This window comes from Rhinolophus sinicus, linkage group LG01 (genome assembly GCF_036562045.2).
Source record: "Rhinolophus sinicus isolate RSC01 linkage group LG01, ASM3656204v1, whole genome shotgun sequence".
In the NCBI taxonomy this organism is placed as follows: Eukaryota; Metazoa; Chordata; class Mammalia; order Chiroptera; family Rhinolophidae; genus Rhinolophus; species Rhinolophus sinicus.
This window is the reverse complement of record NC_133751.1, coordinates 203,431,038-203,450,385: the sequence shown is the minus strand read 5'-3', so window position 1 is coordinate 203,450,385 and position 19,348 is coordinate 203,431,038. Positions and strand designations below refer to the sequence as shown.

At 53.0% G+C, this 19,348-nt stretch overlaps 1 protein-coding gene across 1 annotated transcript in view; it reads right to left on the bottom strand.

Annotated features, from left to right (window-relative positions):
• The window catches only part of EFHD1 (EF-hand domain family member D1), a 36,806-nt gene extending 17,824 nt beyond the window's left edge, over positions 1 to 18,982 (bottom strand). The window contains exon 1 of the mRNA XM_019739825.2: positions 18,566 to 18,982. Coding sequence (XP_019595384.2) covers positions 18,566 to 18,870 — 305 coding nt within the window. The 5' untranslated portion in view covers positions 18,871 to 18,982. The remainder of the gene's footprint in view (positions 1 to 18,565) is intronic.
• Positions 18,983 to 19,348: the final 366 nt, after the last annotated feature.

Below are 19,348 nucleotides of genomic sequence, written 5' to 3'. Positions count from 1 at the left end.
TAGCTTTTGAAACACAGTGTCAAGTTGTTCCAACAGAAAACGATGGCTGACCTGTTATCTCTGCCCGAGTCAGCAAGGCCCGCTGTTAGGCTTGTGGGGGAAAGAAACACAGATGTAGATACTCATACAATTAGATGGATTGGCGGTGAGTCGCAGGGCCACTGAGGAAGGGTGCTGACTATCATCTGCTGGTGACAAAGTTGGGGCAGAATCTAGGCCCATCTGTCAGCAAGCTGGTGATGTCCAGGAATAAAGCAGAGCGAGGAAGAACGCAAGGTCCTAAACACAGAATCATCATATCACCCAGCAACTCCACGCCGGGGCATCCACCCAAAAGAATTGAAAGCCAGGACTCGAACTGATATTGGTACATCCACGTTCATAGCAGCATTATTCACAATAGCCAAAGATGGACACTGCCCAAGGGTCCATCGACAGATAAATGGATAAACAAAATGTGTTCTGTACATACAGTGGAATATTATCCAGCCCCGAAAAGGAAGGAAATTCTGACACATGCTACAACATGGACAAATAAATACTGTGTGATTCCAATTATATGAGGTACCTAGAGTAGTCAAATTCTAGGAGACAGAGAGTAGAGTGGTGTTAGGGAGAGGAGGGAAAAGCGGAATTATTATTTGCTATTGTTAACAGAGTTTCAGTTTTATAAGATGAAAACAGTTATGGAGATGGATGGTGGTGATGGTTGTACAGCAATGTGAATGTACACAATGCCACTGAACTGTGCACTTAAAAATGGTTTAAAATAGTAAAATTTGTGTTGTATTTACTTCCCACATTCAAAACAGTCCTGAAACTGAGACCTCCAAACCAGTTTCTCAAGTGCTGGTTCTAAGGGAAAGAGTTCAACTGCATGTATGATGACATTTGGAGATTTGCGATACCACAGTGAGTTTGGGGGCTGCCAAAAACCCATGGGGTGAAATCATGATGACAAGAACAAAAAGTTCCAAATACTGAACGAAGGGGCCACAGTTCTCCCCACCCCTTAATATGGAACTTTAGTATGGAACTTTCCAGAGCCTTCCCATAATAGTCTGCTCCACTCCGTGCTGACACCACACATCGGGCAACACAGGCCTGGTCAGTGGGAGGCACCCAGGAAGGTGAATGGACTTTAAAACCTCACATAAGGATGAGAGTAGAAGAAACGTGGAGTATTTGGCCCCGGGAAGCAGAACACTGCCTTCAGATTACGCATTTAAACTTCCCAGGAACCTTCCCCAAGGACTGCCAGAACTGGGCTCTGTACGTGGACAGGACAGAGACAGCTTTAGCCAACACAAGGAAGAACTTTCTGGCAAAAACAGTTGACAAGAGGTGTGGCCGGTTAGCTCAGTTGGTTACAGTGCTGAGCTCTTCACAAAAAGGTTGCCGGTTCAATCCCCACATGGGCCACTGTGAGCTGCGCCCTCCACAACTAGATTGAAACAACTACTTTACTTGGAGCTGATGGGTCCTGGAAAAACACACTTAAACACATAAAAAAAAGTTTAAAAAAAAACAACAAAATAAAAAAACAGTTGACAAGAAGGAGACGTGAGGTAAGGAGAGCTCTTACAAACAGGCCAGAGGGACGATCTCCATTACAGGGAATCCTAGTCAGAGTAAACAGGCTTCTTTAGTATGGAACTTTCCAGAGCCTTCCATATGGTCATGTGTCCAACCCTTACCAGAGGGAAACAACACACAGACTCATGTGACCACACAGTCCTGTTTTCAGGGAATTTCCATGGGAGGAGGCATATCTTGGCAAGCTAGTGTGCCAAGGAGAACACTTTGGGAAATACCTCCATGTTAGAAGGGCAGCCAGTTAAACGACCACGACAGCTGCCCCTGTGCTGAGATTTTGAATGAAATGTCCTCTGCCCACTGCTCAGCACACAGTGGACATTCCAACAAAGTTTGCTAAAGAGAAAACTGAAGCAATGAAGGGCGGTGCATTCAAGATGTCAATTATTCGGGGCAGAAGCAAAGAGTATTAAGGTCTAAATGCAGAAAAGAAGGGCAGAAAAGTGAAGGCAGGAAAGGAGCAGCTGCGAAGCTGAGGTGAAAAGAGAGGGGAGGGCCCAGGAAGAGGATATAAACTGGGACAAGGGGGAGATAAGAAAAGGTCAGGGAACAAGGCAGGAATTTGTCCTGTGGGTGGGGGGAACCAGGGTTTCTGTCACCCAATCTTGAACTAGCACAGCCTCCCCAGCACAAAGGGGCTGTGGATAGGAGGCCATTTGCGGGGAGAGGCTTGGAGCCACTATCCGTGTGTTTCTTTTCTTGGGTTCTGATTGAGAGGAGACCAGAAGGTGTAAAAAACCTTTCGTTTAGACCCTCAAGCCTGAAACATTCTCCAGGCCTAAGAAAAAGGACAAATATGTCAAAAAGAACCTCGGCAAAGTCTAGGCAACAGGTTAAAGGAATTCCATGTTCTTTAAATGGGCAGGAAAATTTGGTTTGACCATGTTTTCTGCCTGGAAGCAGAAGCCCACCTCCCCAGTGGGCAAATCCCAGTAGAGGAAAAGACCAAAGCTACAGCTAGAGCACACCCCGTTGGTGTCCTACCAGGAGCCACCAGCTTGGCACAGGAATAATGACAGTGGGGGGGCATCTGCAAGGTCATGAAGGACAGGGAAGAAAGGGGTCATGAGCCGCCACTGCCTTCACACCCAGGGACGCAGTAAAGGCTGCTTTCCTTTGTTCCTGCTGGAAGCACCAGCCAAGTACCATCTATGGAAGTCCTGGCAGGACTACAAAGTGGCACATTAGTGGCATCCTCTCCCCTCCCCGTGGAGCTAGGATTTATAATTCAGACCGTCTGAGGGTTTGTCCACAGTCCCTTCCTTCAGGGCCTGCCTTTGCAAGAAAGGCAGGAAAAACCTCCCAGGTTCCCGTGTCATCGTTCTGTTTTATCTGCTCTTCTCAAAGCGTCTGAGACTATATATACCTGCAGCACACACAGTAGGATTCAAAGCGCCTAATAACTAGAGCTGCCCTGCCCTGCAGGTTCACAGTGCACTGTCTCCTATACTAATCCTTTTCATCTTTACAAGTCCTGTGAAGAATTAATAACAGCCGCCTGTGTTCACTGCTTTATTGAGAGCTTACCAAGTGCCAGGCACTGTGCTAAATCACCTCATTTAATTCAGCAGTGCTGTGGCATGATTAGCTACCCCACCTGACAGGTGGCGAAAGCCCAAGTAGGCAGCAAGGCCAATTCCTGTGGATCAGAACTAACCTGGGACTTCCAAGCAGATGCTTGGCTTTACCTGGGCACAGAGAAGACAAGAATGACCAGGAACAGAGTTGATACTATGTGCCCTCAACTTGGTGAGACCCGGGGGACAGAGAGCATGCTTGATGTCCCAGTAAACAGACCACTGGTGTAAGTGAGATTTGCACCATTTACAATTTATATCTGAAGCTGAGTCCTGACGGTGGTGGATTCAGACTTCAGTCTGAAAGCATGGTCCTTTGGACTGTGCAAATATGCAGTCATTCATTTTTGGCCAAGAGAATACCAGTGTTGCCATCTTACAAACATTTGAAGAAAGTCTCAGCAGCCAAGCCCTCAAATCAACTTCATCTGATGTAAACCCCCAACACTCCTCCTGGGGTGTAGTCCTGTTTGCCTGATGAGGTCAGGCCCATCGAGGTCAACAAGCCCAAGGTCACCAGGCACAGTGAGGTTAACCAGGAGGGCCCCCATCCTGATCCCAAGTCTTCTGTCCGACCCGGGGGCTGGGACACACAGCCACTGGCGTTTCCAAGGAAGATTCGATATCAAGTCGGTCCTTACAGAAGGCCAAGGTTGCCCTTCCAGTGAGTTAACAAAGACAGAGACAGGTGCCAAGGCAGACAAGTTTCCCGGGGAAGTCAGGTATTAAAAGAAATAAAGGCCTTTCTGAAGGTTGTAGGACTTCCTACATCCTTACCACAGCCCACAGTAGGTGTGGCAGCGGAACCCGGGTGGTGAGGACCCTGGACAAGCATGCCCAAGGCTGGACCAAGGGCTAAAACCATCTTCATCCTGCTCAGAGCCCCTCTCCTCAAGCAACTGCAGTCTGGAAGCCCCTTTAGACAGGTCTGCAAACGGTGATCTTACACCAAACTTTTGAACCTCTGGGAAAAGCAAATGCAGTTGGATATGTTTTGGTCATCCTAGAAAACTCTTCTGCTTCCTCTCTCCCTGTGAAAATGCTATCACCTTCCTTGCAATTTGGAATCCAGCCCTGAGAAAAGGGAACAGCATCTAGATAGAATAGCCTGCCCAGGCGGGCCCACCTGCACTGCCCAGCTGGCAGGGCTACGCATCAGGCAACTCCCCTGCAGACCGATGGCCTTTCCCTGCCCTGGAGTGTGGGACCAGGCCCCAGGGAAACCCAGAAGGGGGAAGTCTGGGGAGGGAGGGAGGCCCCAATCCAGTGAGGCCCCGAAGGTCACACATCTGGCCTAAAGCTGTATTTCCACCACCACCGCCCATTTCAAACCATGAAACTATTTTCTTTTCCTCTGCACAGTTTACATCTTTCAAATGCTTGCAGGATTATTGGAGTTCCCCTAAGCCCTTGGCTCCCCCACCCACATCTTAGCTCCTTACACCCATTTTTTTCCCTATAATTTAAATGTTAAGCCAGATCTTTCTTATTAAAGGCAAGCCTAAGCTATTAAAGAAAAACCACCCATAATCCTGAGACCCCCCGCGTGCTTGTTTGTTTCCTGGGGCTTCCCTCTAGCCCTCCTCTGGATTAGTGACCTTTCACCACATTTTTGCTTTAAAATGTCCCAATCCCTGTCCCCGTTATACTCTCCAGGATCTGTGAGGGAGACTCAGGTCCCATCAGCACCAGGGACGGCCCTGCAGACACAGGCTGACGTTCAAGCCCAGCCCTGCCCTGCACTTGGGAGAGGGCTGGGCTGGTAAGCCCTGTGCGGACTGGGTGTACGAGAGCCAGCTGTGCTTTGCAGGGTGGGAGACAGGCCAAAAGGGGATAACACGCCGGCACGGGCCCTGCACGGAGTAAGCAGTCGAGGAGCGGGATCTATTTCTAAAAGTAGTACTTGTCTGCAGCCATGAAGAGGAAGCAGACAGCTTCCAGGACTTCTGTTCTGAAGAGCTTCCCACACTCAGCTGGGCCTCAGACAGGTTCTGCCATCTTAGCATTCTGCAGGGAACCCAATTCCACAGCCTGCCATGCGTGGCCCCTTATGCTGAATCTCCACGAGCCTGTCCTGAGGGACTCAGCCCGGCCCGCCCTACGTGAGAGGATCAGGCTTGCTTCCAAGGGCTCACTCTAACAGGTTTCCCCACTCTTTACTGATTGGGGCCATCATTGGCGGGGTGGGGTGGGGTGAGGCAGGACAGGCTGACATCTCCAAACACAGGGACACAGCTGTGCATGCCTATGACCTGGGAAAGCCCCCGGCCTGGCCACAGGGACCCTGGCGGCACCTAAGCCTCACCCCACCAAAGGCCCACTAGCCAGGGATTATGGGCTGGTTTCCAGTGTCCTCCCAGAGCTGGGCCCCTCCTCTTTCCACAAATCACTTACTCTCTCAGCTTCCACTGTGCAGAGCCCCTGGGTTTTCTTGGTTTTCACTGCACCAGAATAATCTTGCTGTAAAGGAAGAAAAGAGCCGGCCAGCCTTTGTCTGCCTGAGGCCCAGCCATCAGAAACTCCCCAGGGATCCCGCAGAGGGATGGCAGTGCCCCAGAAAATGCCTTAGTGTTGGGAGGATCGCCTATGCCTCAGAGACCACCAGGACGTCAGAACACCCCTGCTTTTCTTCAGAAAGGCCTTGTGTGAAAATGCACTGCCTTTTAAAAACAGGCAGGGGCTAGCTACTGAAAGTGGGTCCCTGGCCCAGCAGCGCATGGTTACCCAGTATTGTTAGAAATGCAGACCTGCTGAATCAGAACCTGCGTTTTTACAAGATTCCGTGGTGCCCAGGCTCTTTCAAGTAGGAGAAGGGCACTGTGCCAGACTATCCCCAGAGCAGGTGGCCTCTCCTGGGTCCCTCCCACTTCTCCCTGTGCGTTGCCCTAACTGGGCCCATCCACATGAGCTTCAGGACTTCCCGAGGTCATAGGATGGTCCTTCCTCCTCCAAACTTCCCTAGCTGCCCGTTCTCTAAGTTTCTGGTTTCCTAGCCTTCTCGTGGGTCCTTCCCAGCTGTCAAATCCTCTGCTGCTCCTTCCTTCCTTCTTTCCTTCCTGTTTGCTGCAGGCTGGGAAACCAGATCTCCAAGTGTGTTATCACTGCATGCAAAGTAAGAGTAAGCAGGCTCCGAGGAGGGGCCCAGGGGCCTCCAAGGAGTTAAGTACAAAAGCTTTGATTGGAGCCCAAAAGTCTTTGATTTCCAATCAGGCTGCTCCCAGCCAGGTTTGTCGGTTGAGCTTTTGGCTCTGTGGCTGTCCATTCACTTGCTCGCTCACCACCTGGCTCCTGTCTACCTGGGGCCTCTCCAGAGCAGAAGGAAAGCACAAAGACCAGTTCCCGTGGGGAGCAGAGGTACAAAAAGACAGTTGAGCTGTGATAAGCCAGAACTTGGGCAGAACTGTACTGAAGGGAAGCGGCTGGGACAGAGAAGCAGGAACTAACAGGAGTAAATGTGCTGGGAGGGAGCCACGGTCACCAACCCTGTCCAGAGGTGCCAGGATGTCCCAGAAGGGGACACAGGGCCCCCTCCCACAAAGCATTCTGGGAGAGTTGTGTCTTCCTAAGGGCAACAGGGGATAACCCCCAAAGAGTTTGAGCAGATAGCTGTTTCAGAAAGACCTGTCAGCTCAGTGTGCATGATGGAGTTTTCTGGGAGGTGGGCGGATGAGCAGATTAAGGCCGGGGGCCCAGTTGGGGAGCCCACAACAGTCCGAGCCATGGAGGGATGCAAGGAGGGCCATGGTGAGGTAGGGGTGGCACTGGGTACGTTTGAATGCCAACTTCACCTGTTCTGTGCACAGCCTGTGTGGGGTGGCACGCTGCCTGCAAATAGCCTTCATTTTCTGGTAAGAGGCCAACCTCTTTGCAGGCTGCAGGAGAGCAGTGGAGGTTGGGTCCCATCCCCACCCTCAGCCACAGTGCTGTGTACTTCCAGACACCACACACAGGGTCTGGAAGTTCATAAAAGAAACTGGGGGGCAGAGCTGAGGGGCCGCCCCACTACGGAGTGCTCAGCGCCTCACAAGACAGCAGAAGGGAGGCAGAACTGGACAACTGCTACCTAGGCTTTAATACAATTAGGGAAATCTGCTTTGTCCCACATGCATGCAGGGCAGGGGTGCCCAAACTTTTTTCAACGTTTTTTACCAAGGGCCATATGCGGTAAAATACACAAACAGCCGGGCCACTCACTTGAGGTAAAGTACGTATTGCCTCACCTGGTTTATTTAAGTAAACTAAATATATTTTTGGAATTTGCTTCGGGCCAATTAACAATGGATTGCAGACCGCAGTTGGCCCGCGGGCTGCAGTTTGACACCCCTGATGCAGGGGAATGCACTGCCCTTGCCAGGGACTGCACAAGGCTTAGGAGGAGACGGCACCAGGGTGACCACACAGGACAGCCACTCGCTGCACCAAGCTCCCTCAGCCTCATGCTCTCAAACTGGATGCTGTACCTCAGTATCTCAATAGTGGGGAAAGCCTCAGTGAGGGAGGTTTTAGCTACATGCACATGCAAAATTCTCCTGCTGATGCCAGCAACCCAGAGTAGAAACAAAGCACGCCAGCCCCCATGGTTACCCCCAAAGGCACATGCCAGTGACAATGAGATAACAAGTCAGGGGTGTGAAGTGTGTCGGCCACACTAAGGGCACAAATACCAAGAACCCTCTGACTATGAAGGATGGGGTGCAGAGGGATGGGCGGGGAAAGCTTCTGACTCAGGAATGCCAATGCAACAGTAACAACTCCTTCTGCTGGAGCCGCTGGGCTCCTGCTGAGGAAGGCAGAAGACAGTGGTGGCTGCAGGCATGCTCCTGGGGTCAAACTCCCCTGCTTCAAAGCCCCAGTGTCATACACTGTGTGTCCCTGGGTAAATTACTCGAACTCTCTGGGCTGCCAATACTTCCATTGTCCAGTTGTGGCCAAAATTAAAGTAAGGTAAATAAACTCTCGGCTTATCAGTCAGGCTCACTGTTTTAGTTTTGGTTGGCATCTCATTAAGGAAAAGACCCTAATCCTGGGATCTCCCCTTGATCCTTTTGAAATCAGGGCACTCCTGCTGGATTTGGGCAAGACGGCTGAGGATTCAGTTTGGGTACAGGGAATGGAATGAGCGGATCAAGGAATTGTCAGTTCCAGGCAATCCATCCAGAAAGGAGAAGAAAGAGCCAAGGACACACACTCCCAGGGGAAGCCTCCCGGAACAATGCCTGACTGGAGAAAGTAAGACAAACGAGCTCTTCTGACCACGGATGTCTAAATGAACAAGGGTCAGTTCTGTGCTGTGAAGGTACAACAATGGGGCGCCTCCCCTTAGCTCCCAACACTCACCATAAAAGTCCTGAGGGACCAGAAAACCAGGCAGAGGTACCCCGGAAACCTAGTTCTCCTGGGAATTCCCAGGAGTCCTGTGGATCTCAGGGAACAGGTGCCCCAAACACACCAGGTTTCCACAGCCAACCTGGTCAGGCATGGGGCAGCCCCAGCAGGGCCCCACCCTGCTCAACACCCAAGACCAGGAGGAGTCTGGGGGGGAAACAGCCAGGAGGAGACACAGGTCTCGGGGGAGGCCAGGGGCCATAGGCCCAGTTGAAGTGGACAGTGGGGGACAAGTCTGTCCCTTTCAAACAGGAAGGAAGCACTCCTGGGCTGCCACCCTCTGGCTCTCAGAAGCTGGCTGTGCCCCCATTGCTACCCTGCCAGCCAGTCCTTTTCCTGTGTCCCCCCCTCTGGGCTGGCACCACCTTAAATCCAGCAGCCCTGCTGGGGGCCAGGGACCGACAGCTCCCTCAGTGGAAAGAACATGGGGCTGGAACTGGAGTGACCTAATTAAGGCTGTGACTGCACACCAAGTGGTCACGCGATCTTGGGGACAACCTGAGAAGGTGGTCACTTACCAGTTTCCACATCTCACTTACAGTTGTGTGCCCGTGTGGCATGTGGTCAGTGTCACTGCTGGAAGGAACTGTACCATCCCATTGAGAGCTCCGACTCCTCTGACAGCCCTGTGAGCTGCGAAGCTCCCCAGGGGCACTAATTAGGGCTTCTGTGCAGCTCCAGCGGCAGAGGTCAGACCCTCTGCAGGGGTCAAGTCATCCCCGGCCCTACCTATGGCCCTGGGTCTGGCTGAAGGGTGGGCAGGGGGACTGGAGGAAGAAGTTAGCCACACAACCCTAAAGACCCATCTCTGCTTGGCCAGGGCAAACACTATGGAGGGGGAGGGGAACCTCACAAAAATCAACAATAACTGACAGGCCTAAGTGTAATTAATTGGATAGTGCAGGGTCTAGGAGGGCAGCCGTGGGAGGCCATCAGGCCAGCGAGAGAGAAGAATGCAATCGCCAGGTGGGACTGGCCCTTAGGGTCATCTTGAAGAGTCCAGACTTTGTTCCGTGGACAACAGGGAGCTACCCAATGTTGTATGTTGTCCCCAGCTCACAAAGGCTTCTGAAGGGGAAAGCAAGGTAATGAGATCTGGGCTCTGGCAAGAAGTCACAACATATAGGATGGATGAGAGGAGGCTACTTTAGGAGGCAGCTGCCCCAGGCCTGGTGTGGGTGGTCCAGAGAGGTCTGGAGGCCAGGCAGCTTGTAGAGGCTGGGTCACCGATGGCGCCACCTGGCTGTGCAGTGGGGGAGTGTCAAGGATAGCTGAGTAAGTCCTAAAGCACATCCATCCTCCTCCTTCCTGCAAACCTAATCCAAGCTGGCAGAGGGCTAAAAGCCTGGAGCCTGAGACTCTAGGGGGTAGAATGACATTAATGAGAGAAGCTCATTGGCACAAGGGAGCTGATTCAAATCCCAGCTCCACCACTTACACCATGTGTGACATTGGGCAAGTTACCTAGTTTCTTTGTGCCTCAGTTTTCTCATCTGTAAAATGGAGCTGATAATAGTACCCACCTCATCGTGATTCTGATGTGTAAATGCCTGCACACAGTAGGTGCTCTGTAAGCAGTGGCTGTTAGGTGGTATTGGGGGAGCCCAAAGCTCAATAAAGTCAGCCATTGTAGGGAATGAGGTGGAAGCATGAGGCACTTAGGGAGGAGACAAAGACCCTCTGCAGAGCTGGGCAGGATCAGGGGCCAGAACCTCTCCAAGGCTGTAATAGAGCTCACCACATCAGCATCCCAGAGCACAGAGCTGGGATGGTCAGCAGCCAGACCTTATTAGATGGCCAATGATTGGGACCCCCGTCACAGGCAAAGTCAGTGGTCAATGAGCAGTGCTGGGTGGGTCTGTGGGTCCCCAAGAGCTGTCCAACCCCAGAACTGGGATCAGCTGCAGCTCTCGGGTCCCTCTGCCACTCCCACCAGGACGGGGCAGAGGGGCTAGCCCTGGACACATGGCAATTTGTTAGCCCTAAAGTACATCCTCCTACTTCCTCAGCTGAAGGCCTTTTGTCCACACAGAGGCAGCCTTGCATGGGGAGAGACTAGGCCACCACACCACCCACCAGAGGTGGGGGTCACCACTTCAGAATCAGAGTCCACTGCCTGGCCTGTCTCAGGCTCTGCCTGGCCTGGAACCAGGAACAGGAACAAAGACTGCAGCTGGCACTAGCAACCCAGTCCTTACCTCCAAAAGACAAGAATGTACCTTCATTCAGCCAACTCAGGGGGAGGCTAGGCTGAGACGGAAAGAAAATAAACCCAGGCCCGGATACGCCCCCACGCCCATCCACCCACGACTTATACAAAGGCCTCCATGCCAAGAGAGGGCCCTTAGCAACAGAACAGGCAGCTGCTAAAAGGCATGAGCGCCATCAATGCACGTGCCTCCCAGCCAAAGATGGCGGCTGGCCCCATGCACTCACCACCTCTCATCTGGAGAACCTCCTAAAAGGAGGAAATCAGAGGCATGCGACTCATGATGATAAAGAGAATAAAGGAGGTGTGGGGAGTGGGCCAGGGAGGAGGGGGGGCATCAAGGAAAGGTTGTCAAAGACCAGGCCGAGGAGTGTAACTGGCCAATCTGCCCAGAGCAGCCAGCAGGCCCTCCAAATGCAGAGGTAGGGTGGCGGGTTCAGTCATACCAGGCTCTTTGTAAGGAGGAAGGGCTACGTGAGGCAAAAGTAGGCATTTCACTGAGAGTTGGCCTAGGGTAGGGGTGTCCAAACTTTTTTCAACGTTTTTCACCAAGGGCCATATGCGGTAAAATACACAAACAGCCGGTCCACTCACTCGAGGTGAAGTACGTATTGCCTCACCTGGTTTATTTAAGTAAACTAAATATATTTTTGGAATTTGCTGTGGGCCAATTAACAATGGCCCGCGAGCCGCAGTGTGGACACCCCTGGCCTAGGGAGTGGTTAACACAGACAAAGTCCCCGACCCCCCAATACACACACAGGGCTCCCAGCCGCTAGGGATCTACAGCCACAGGCAAAGAGAGGAGACACATGGTCTCCATTAAAATGGCAGAAGTGGGGCAGCCAGATGGCTCAGCTGGTTAGAGCCCAAGCTCTGAACAACAGGGTTGCTGGTTCGATTCCCACATGGGCCAGTGAGCTGCACCCTCCACAACTAGACTGAAGACAACGAGCTGCCGCTGCGCTTCTGGAGGGGCGGCCGGAAGGCTCAGGTGGTTAGAGCACGAGGTCTCAGCGACAAGGTTGCCGGTTCAATTCCCGCATGGGATGGTGGGCTGCACCCCCTGCAACTAAAGATTGAAAATGGCAACTGGACTTGGAGCTGAGCTGCACCCTCCACAACTAGATTGAAGGGCAAGTACTTGGAGTTGATGGGCCCTGGAGAAACACACTGTACCCCAATATTCCCCAATAAAATTTAAGAAAAAATAAAATGGCAGAAGTGAGTTGTCCCAGAAGAAAGACCTCTACACTCAGGCATTCAGGAGCCCCCAGAAATGGGCTGCTCCCCCATCTGGCCTCCGGAAGCCACGTTTGCATCTAAAAGCCCCTCCCATGCACACAAAAATGCATAGGGACAAAGGAAAAGACCCCAAAAGGACACTGGGAGGGCTACCGTTCCCTTCCTCCTTTCCCTTCCTCGCTAACAGAACCCCCATTTGGGGCAGGGACCTGCCCCTCAGGGAAGGAAGCCCACTTGTGGTCCAATCACGGTCATTGCCTTCCTCTGGGCAGCCACTGGGCCCATGACCCAGTGCTGACCAATGGGATGCCAGAGGCTGGCTTAGGGGACACATCTGGGAAAGATTTCCTCATTGTTTAGAGCAACCTCAGGTCTTTCCTGCCTCTGATTTTCATGGCTGGGTGTGACTTGGGAAACCTTGCCATCTTGCTACGGTTATCAGCCCACAGATGAAACCAACACAGAGACTGATGGAGGGCAGAGGGGGACAAAACCCAAGTCCTTGACAGCCACAGCAGCCAGCACACCCAGGGCCCACCTCATCCTCTGAACTCCTGTTATGTGAGATGATACATTTCCTTACTGATCAGGGAGTTCGGGGCAGGGTTTTCCACCACTTGAGCCAGAGGCCTCCCGCCTGACACAGGACAGAATGGCTTATACGGTCCCAACTTTCCTGTTCAGGACCAGGCACCTAACCTGCTGGCGGAGATCCCTTGGGAACAGGACAGCGTGGGGCTTCCACTCTCGAAGTCATAAACATCTTAACTATTTTGCAAGAAAATTGAAACAGGGAACGTTATACTTTTTATAATAATAAAAAAATTTCAGTTTTTTTTTTAAGTTGGGAAATTCTAATCTCGTTTCCCTTCAAACCACTAGGTCTCAACTTTGCTGCACCCGAAGCAGAGATTTGTGAAGCAGGAAGATATGCGCAATCATGTGCAAAACCTGGCCGGTATGCTGGGCCCCTAACCTGAGCATCTTGTCCCAGAGTCTGACACACCTGGCAGCCACCAGCTCCCCAGATGCCATTCGTTCGTACATCTTTAGAGACCCACTGGTTCGGCCATGCCAGGAAACCACAGTTACGTAGCCTGCTGTAAACCAGACCAAACTCAAAGGAGAAGGTATTTCTATTTCCTAGTTGGGGTGGGGCGGGGGTGGGGGAGAACCACAGGGCTGAGAGTATAAAAAAAGGTAGAGTCCCTGGATCTCAGTTTTGAAAACAGGTAATCAGTAACTAATCTTTCCAGGGAGAAGGGGAAAAGGACTCTTTTCTGTATATGGTAAAACTTGAATAACTCACTCAATTTCAAATTCCCATCATTTCAAATGCTCATAAAATTAGATGGCTCTGTAATAAGGAGGGTGGAGGAGATTCCCCACAGAGAGAGGGGTGGGGAGCAAGGCACGAGGAGGGAGACAGTGCCCTGCAAGGGTGAAAGTGCCAGGAGCTGTGGGCCTCACAGCCATCACACATGCTGGCAAATAAAAACAACCGGTGCTTAAACACTGCGCTGCAAAACAGTTCCAAGTTACATTGTCTCTCTGCCAGAGACCAAGGCCCCGAAACCAGCCTGGGTTCTGGCTGAGCACCCCCCAGGAATTCAGACAAGCCCTGGGTTCTCACCCCACCCTCAGTCCAGAACAGTACAACATGCAAAATCCATTGCAGGTGAGGTAATTTCAAATCTGAGGGGGGTTCACCTTGGACGGAGGCTACAGGAGAGACAAAAGCTCTTGCCTTCCCTGAAGAGGGGGAAAAAAGCATTTAACCATTTGCATCCACCTTTCCCATCTTTAAAGTCAATTCATTCAAAAGATGAGCATGAGAATGGGCGGGCCACCCCACCTCCACCCCCCAGTAAAAATCCTCCTCAAGAGGGCTCCTGTCACTTCTTTGGCAAATTCCCAGCCCTCCAATTCTCAGAGAACTCCCTCCCTCAGAGAACAGAGTAAGGAGGAGAAAAAGAAACTGGGGGAGGGAGAGACAAGAAATTAAGAGTTCCAGGACAAGCTCACCTTTTTGGGGTTCCATGGTGATACAAGAGTCGGGTGTTGGCAAGGCCTCCACAACATCATCACTTTGGATTCTTAATAAAAAGACAACTTTCCCAGAGCCAAACGCTCCCCTCCCCTCTCTTTGGGGAATTGAAACACAAGCTTTTAGAATGCTGCAAAATCATCACAGCTGCATTTTCACATGTTGCATTTGGTCCTGCCCTTAAGTGGCTGCCCTCATTACCTCCCCCTTTGAAAGAGGCCCCTGGATAAGCCCAGGGTAATTAAAATTTCCTGTCTAACCTTGACCACCCCACCAGCTCCTATTACAGTCCTGGACACACACTGTAGAGTCAGTTTCTCCTGGGCCTTCTCACTCTTCATTTAAAATCAGGCCACTATTCTGCTGGCTCAGGCTATCCAGTAACACACTTGGAGATGGAGAGGGAACTTTCTCTGGCCCGGTTGATGACGCCTCTGGTTTCCCACACTCATTAGAAAATTCTCTTTCTTCTACAACATACAACTGAGGAGCCAGGATACAAAGACCAAAGACCCCCATGCCAAGAACCCGACACTGCCCACAGGCAGGGAAGGACCCAGGTTTTTTTGTTGTTGTTGTGTTTTTTTTTAACTTTCAAAATGTAAGAAATCCCCAGGCAAAATACTTTTAACTAGAAAAATCACATTTAAAAGATCAAAGCATGTTTTGCAGTATCTGCATGAATCTATCAAGCCCCAGAACAAAAACGGTGAGTGAGCTCTGGGCCCGTCAAGTCAGGTTCTGAGTGAACTCCAAGGCGACATCAGAATCTGGATCTAGAAACTGATTAAAAGTGAAATTCTTCCTGAGAGTAAGTGCACTCTTGGCAAGAGCAGGGGGTTTTCTGTTGGTTTTGTTTCGCTTTTATAGTTAGAGGGTGACTGCATTTGAGCAAGGATTGGGCTTTGGGAAGACTGATCCCCTTTCTGTTGGGGGTGGGACAGCACTGCCTTTGCTTATGTCCCTGACATTCCTAACTCCATCGTAAATAACTTAAATTGGTTAAGACTCACATTCCTAAATCTGAGGGCCTCCTTGGAAGGACCTTCCCCCACCCTTAGGAGGTGGGGAGGAGACAGTCATGGGGCCACATGGTCTGGGCATTTCTGTTCACTCACAGCAAGGGGTTGGATAGGGTCCCCTCTAAATTCATGGCCACCCAGAACTACAGAATGTGACCTCCTTTGGAAATAGTCTTTGCAGATGTAATAAATTAAGATGAAGTCATAATGGATTAGGGTGGACCCTAAATCCAATGACTAGTGGATTACAAGAAGGTCACGTGAAGACACGCACACAGGGAAAACACCATGTTGCTCGCCGTCAGGCAGATCCCTGCCGTACCCCTGCCACCTCAAGCTTCCTCCAGGTGGCCAGCTGGCTCTGGGACCTTCTCTGCCTATGCCCGTCAGCCCAGAGGGCCACCTGCATCCTGCTGCCCTTGCCCAGTCTGAGGCAGGCTACGGGCTCCCTACCACCCGGGGAACAATGCTGTGGGGCTTGGCATTTGGGGATCTGCCATCTGCTGGAGGCTGGCAAGCCAAGGCGCCTTCATAAGATGAGGGGTGTGTCCATCAGCTCGAGTCACTGCCACTTTCCGGACACCAAGGGGGGCTGAATACTAAAATCAGAGGTGTCCAAGTGACATCTCCCAGCCAGAGGAGCCCCTGTCCCGGGTGGGCTAGGTAGAGTGAAGTTTCGCTGCCTCCCAGGTGTGGGAAACTGGGAGAAGCACCTGAAGGGAAAACCAAGGAGCTCAGTTGAGGAGGCTGAGTTTGTGGACGTCCCGCGGGATGGGCAGCCGGAAGGCGGAACAGAGTGGGGAGGGTCCTGGCCGTGGACACAGGGCCTGACGCCAGAGTGGGGGGGATGGTCTTTAGCAAGCGGCCCCTGTTCTATGTCACATGTCAACTCAGCATTGTCACCCACCCACCTCACTCAGCTCTCACAAAACCCCATGAAAGGAACTATTGCCCCATATTACAGATGGAAAGACAGAAGTGGTTAAGCAACTTGCTCATAATCACAGCCAATGACCCTGGAATGACGGGGCTATGTCCCGGCCCTCCCCAAACCCATGATGGATAATTGGGTCTTAACCCCATGTCTTATGGGGGCCTTCCCAAACCATTGTGGGGGGAAGAAGGCAGCCCTCCCCTGGTAGCCCCAGCAGCTACCTGGCCCTCAGGGGAAACTCGTTGTATTTATGCCTATTTTACTGGCAAGAAAACTAAGGTTTAGAGGAATTATGTTGCTCACCTAGGATCACAGGTCCTAAGCCCTGTCTGCCCCTATGCTTGTCTGGCTCCAAATGTGACACTCTTCCACCAGCCACACTGGGGTCTCCAGCCACTGCTCAGCTGACTCTAGAGTGGGGACACAAAGGAAAATCCCCAGGAAGTTTTCTCTGTAACAACTTGTGCCTCAGATCCCACTCCCTGATGATACGTAGGAGCTACCAGTCCTGCCACAGGACACACATAACTGAGGGTGAACAAAGCAGCAGGCCTGAGCTGGGTCAGAGTCCAGGATGGAGCTGTGAAGGTCATTCACATGTCCCTCCTTCCTCAGCAAGAGGCCCTGGATTGGCCAGGAGAAGCCATTCTTCCCCACTGCCAGCTCCTCGCTAGGGGCAGGGCTGCCTTCTCACTGCAGGGATGGAAGCACAGGGCTCAGACATGGTCAATCAGAGCAACAAATTCCCTTGGTTACAGCAATTGGTTCAGAGCCAATAAGAAACAATAGAACTAGAGAGAGAGAGAGAGAATAAAGCCTTTGCTGTGGTTACTCTTTCCCACTGGACTTACTGGAGCTACTGTGGCCACAATACCACCACCAGTAATTAGCCACCTGACAATGGGGACAACACAAAGGAAACTGGCTTAAGAAAAATAGAAACTAAGCACCTATGGCATCATCTGAGCACCTAGATCCAGCCATACCTGATAGCAGTTGCCTTTTTAGTTTTATGAGCCAATTAATCCCTTTTTGCTTATGCCAGTCTTGATTGAAAATGACAGAAAACCCAACCTAGAATGCTGACTGACACACTAGCTTTGGAGAAAAAAGCAAGCTGAAGAAGGTCCCCAAGATGCCCTCCATGAATCCCGCTGGACTGGAGGAACTGGGGACATGAGTGCAGCCATGCCAGAGCAGTCTTCCCATGAAAGGCATAACCCCACACAGATCAAAGGGGTCCTAACAAACCATTTACCAATTGCTTTTCCATCTCCTCCCCAGTTGGGGCAGGCATGCTTTTGCCCCAACTCAGCTTTCCTTAATTGCCCAAACTAGCCCCACCAGGTGTTAACCCCAGAGAACAGTGCCTGGAAGCCAGCCATGGACCAGGAAATCAGGGTGTCAGGGAAGCGGAGGAGGTGAGGGGTCTCTGGGCGCCAGCCTCTACTGACCTCCGCGCAGGGGCTGGCGCTGGACAACAGCCCAGCCTCAGGCAGGGGCCAAGGCAGCAGCCACACAGCGCCCTTAAATAGAACCTCCACGCGGGAGGACAAACATTCCAAGCGCTTTTAAAAACGCCCTAAGCATGACCTGGCTGGCGGCCTCTGCTCCCCCATGCATTTTTCTGGTCTTGGACCAATTCTGGAAATAATATTAATAGCTCGGTTAGGAGCTTACGGTGTGCAAAATACTTTATGGCCTTAAAAGGCAGGAACGCTTACTGCTGCCATTCTCTCGGGATGAGGAAACTGAGGCCCAGGGAGTTCCTAGGCTACAAGGGCAACTAGTGGGGGCTCTCTACGCTGCCTCCAGTGCCGGGTGTTGGGGCGCGCCCGCAGCTCCCCCGCCCGGTGGGGCTTACAGAGCAGGACAGGACCGGGCCCCCGCCGGACCAGCTGCCAGCTGCCTTGTCCGGTTCCGACCGGCGCCAACAGACAGGTGATGCCCCCAGGAGGCCCTCGGGACGCGCTCGCTCCAGGAACGTCCCGATCTTGGAGAAGCGTTTAACCAACTCCCAGTTCTCAACCTCTGTTGGTACATTGGACCCCGCGAGGCAGCACAGGATAACTTTCCTCTTTTGTTTTAAAAAAGGACCACGAGGCTAATTTCTCCTTTGGGAATAAAGCTGACAGGTGAGGCGCGGCGGCGCATCTCAATTTCCTAGAAGTTGCGCTCAGAGCTCATCTCAGAACAAGTCCGCGGAGGGGACAGGGCCCGCGACCCGGAAAGCCCAGGACCCGGGACTCGGGCTCGGATGTCCCAGGGGACCTTCTGAGCAGGGTCCGCGTCTCCCGCTGTGTCCCTGCCCCTCCGGGTTCCACCCCCGCGCCGTCATAGACTCGGGGCGCATAGGATCTGGGGAGTTGAGTCAAATGCTAAGGACACCCCCGGGACTCCTGAACTATCCCACCCAGTCCCACCAAAGCAGAGCCGGGACTGCAGGCCAGAAAGACCGATCCACCACCAACCACTTCCCCTTCTCTCCCTCCCGGGTTCCCGGGCGCAGGGCCCTCGGGGGCGCACGGTGCAGAGCGGCGCGGCCCTCACTGTTTGAACATGCTCTCCAGGTCCTTGATGAGACGGCGGCTGAACTCCGGGAACTCCGTGTAGGGGTTGAAGACCTTGCAGCGGCGGGGCCGCGCCGCGCCTTCGTTGATGTCCAGCCGTCGGGTCAGCTGCGCGCTCAGCTCCGCGTCGGCGCTGGCGCTGGGCGCCCGGGAGGGTGGCTCGGGCTCCGGCTCCGGCTCCGGCTCCGGGAATGGGACCGCGCGGGGTGCGAGCTCGGGGCGGTCCTCCCCCTCCTCCCGCTGCAGTCGCCGCTGCAGCTTGCTCTCCAGCTCCTCGCTGGCCATAGCGGCGGATCCGGGACGCAGGACCGGGCACAGGGACTGGGCGGGCGGCGCGCTCCTCTCCGGCTCGCGGCTGTGCAGCACTGCCAAGGCGGCGGGGATCCGGCGGTTGGGTAGAACCGCGGGCGGGGGTGGGGGAGGGCGGGGCGGAGCCGAGGCTTTAAGGAGGCGCCAGGGCTCGGGGACCGCCTCCCGCGGCAGCGGTCGCAGGTGTCTGCGCGTCCCCGGACCTCAACCGGCTCCCCCCTCCCCTAGGCTCCCGGCGTGTGGCTGACCGCCCCCAGGACGGGGCTTGGACGTCGGATCAACTCGGACCTTGCTACCGGAGCTTGCTCCTGGGGAGCCCGGGGACCCTGTAGTCCCCGGGGGAACAGCAACGGAAAAAGTTTCACGACCCTTCGGGCGGTTCCTTTCTCGTTCCCTAGAAGTGCCCCGACTGGAGACGCTCGCGGCCCAGAACAGGTTGGGGGTGGGGGGAGCC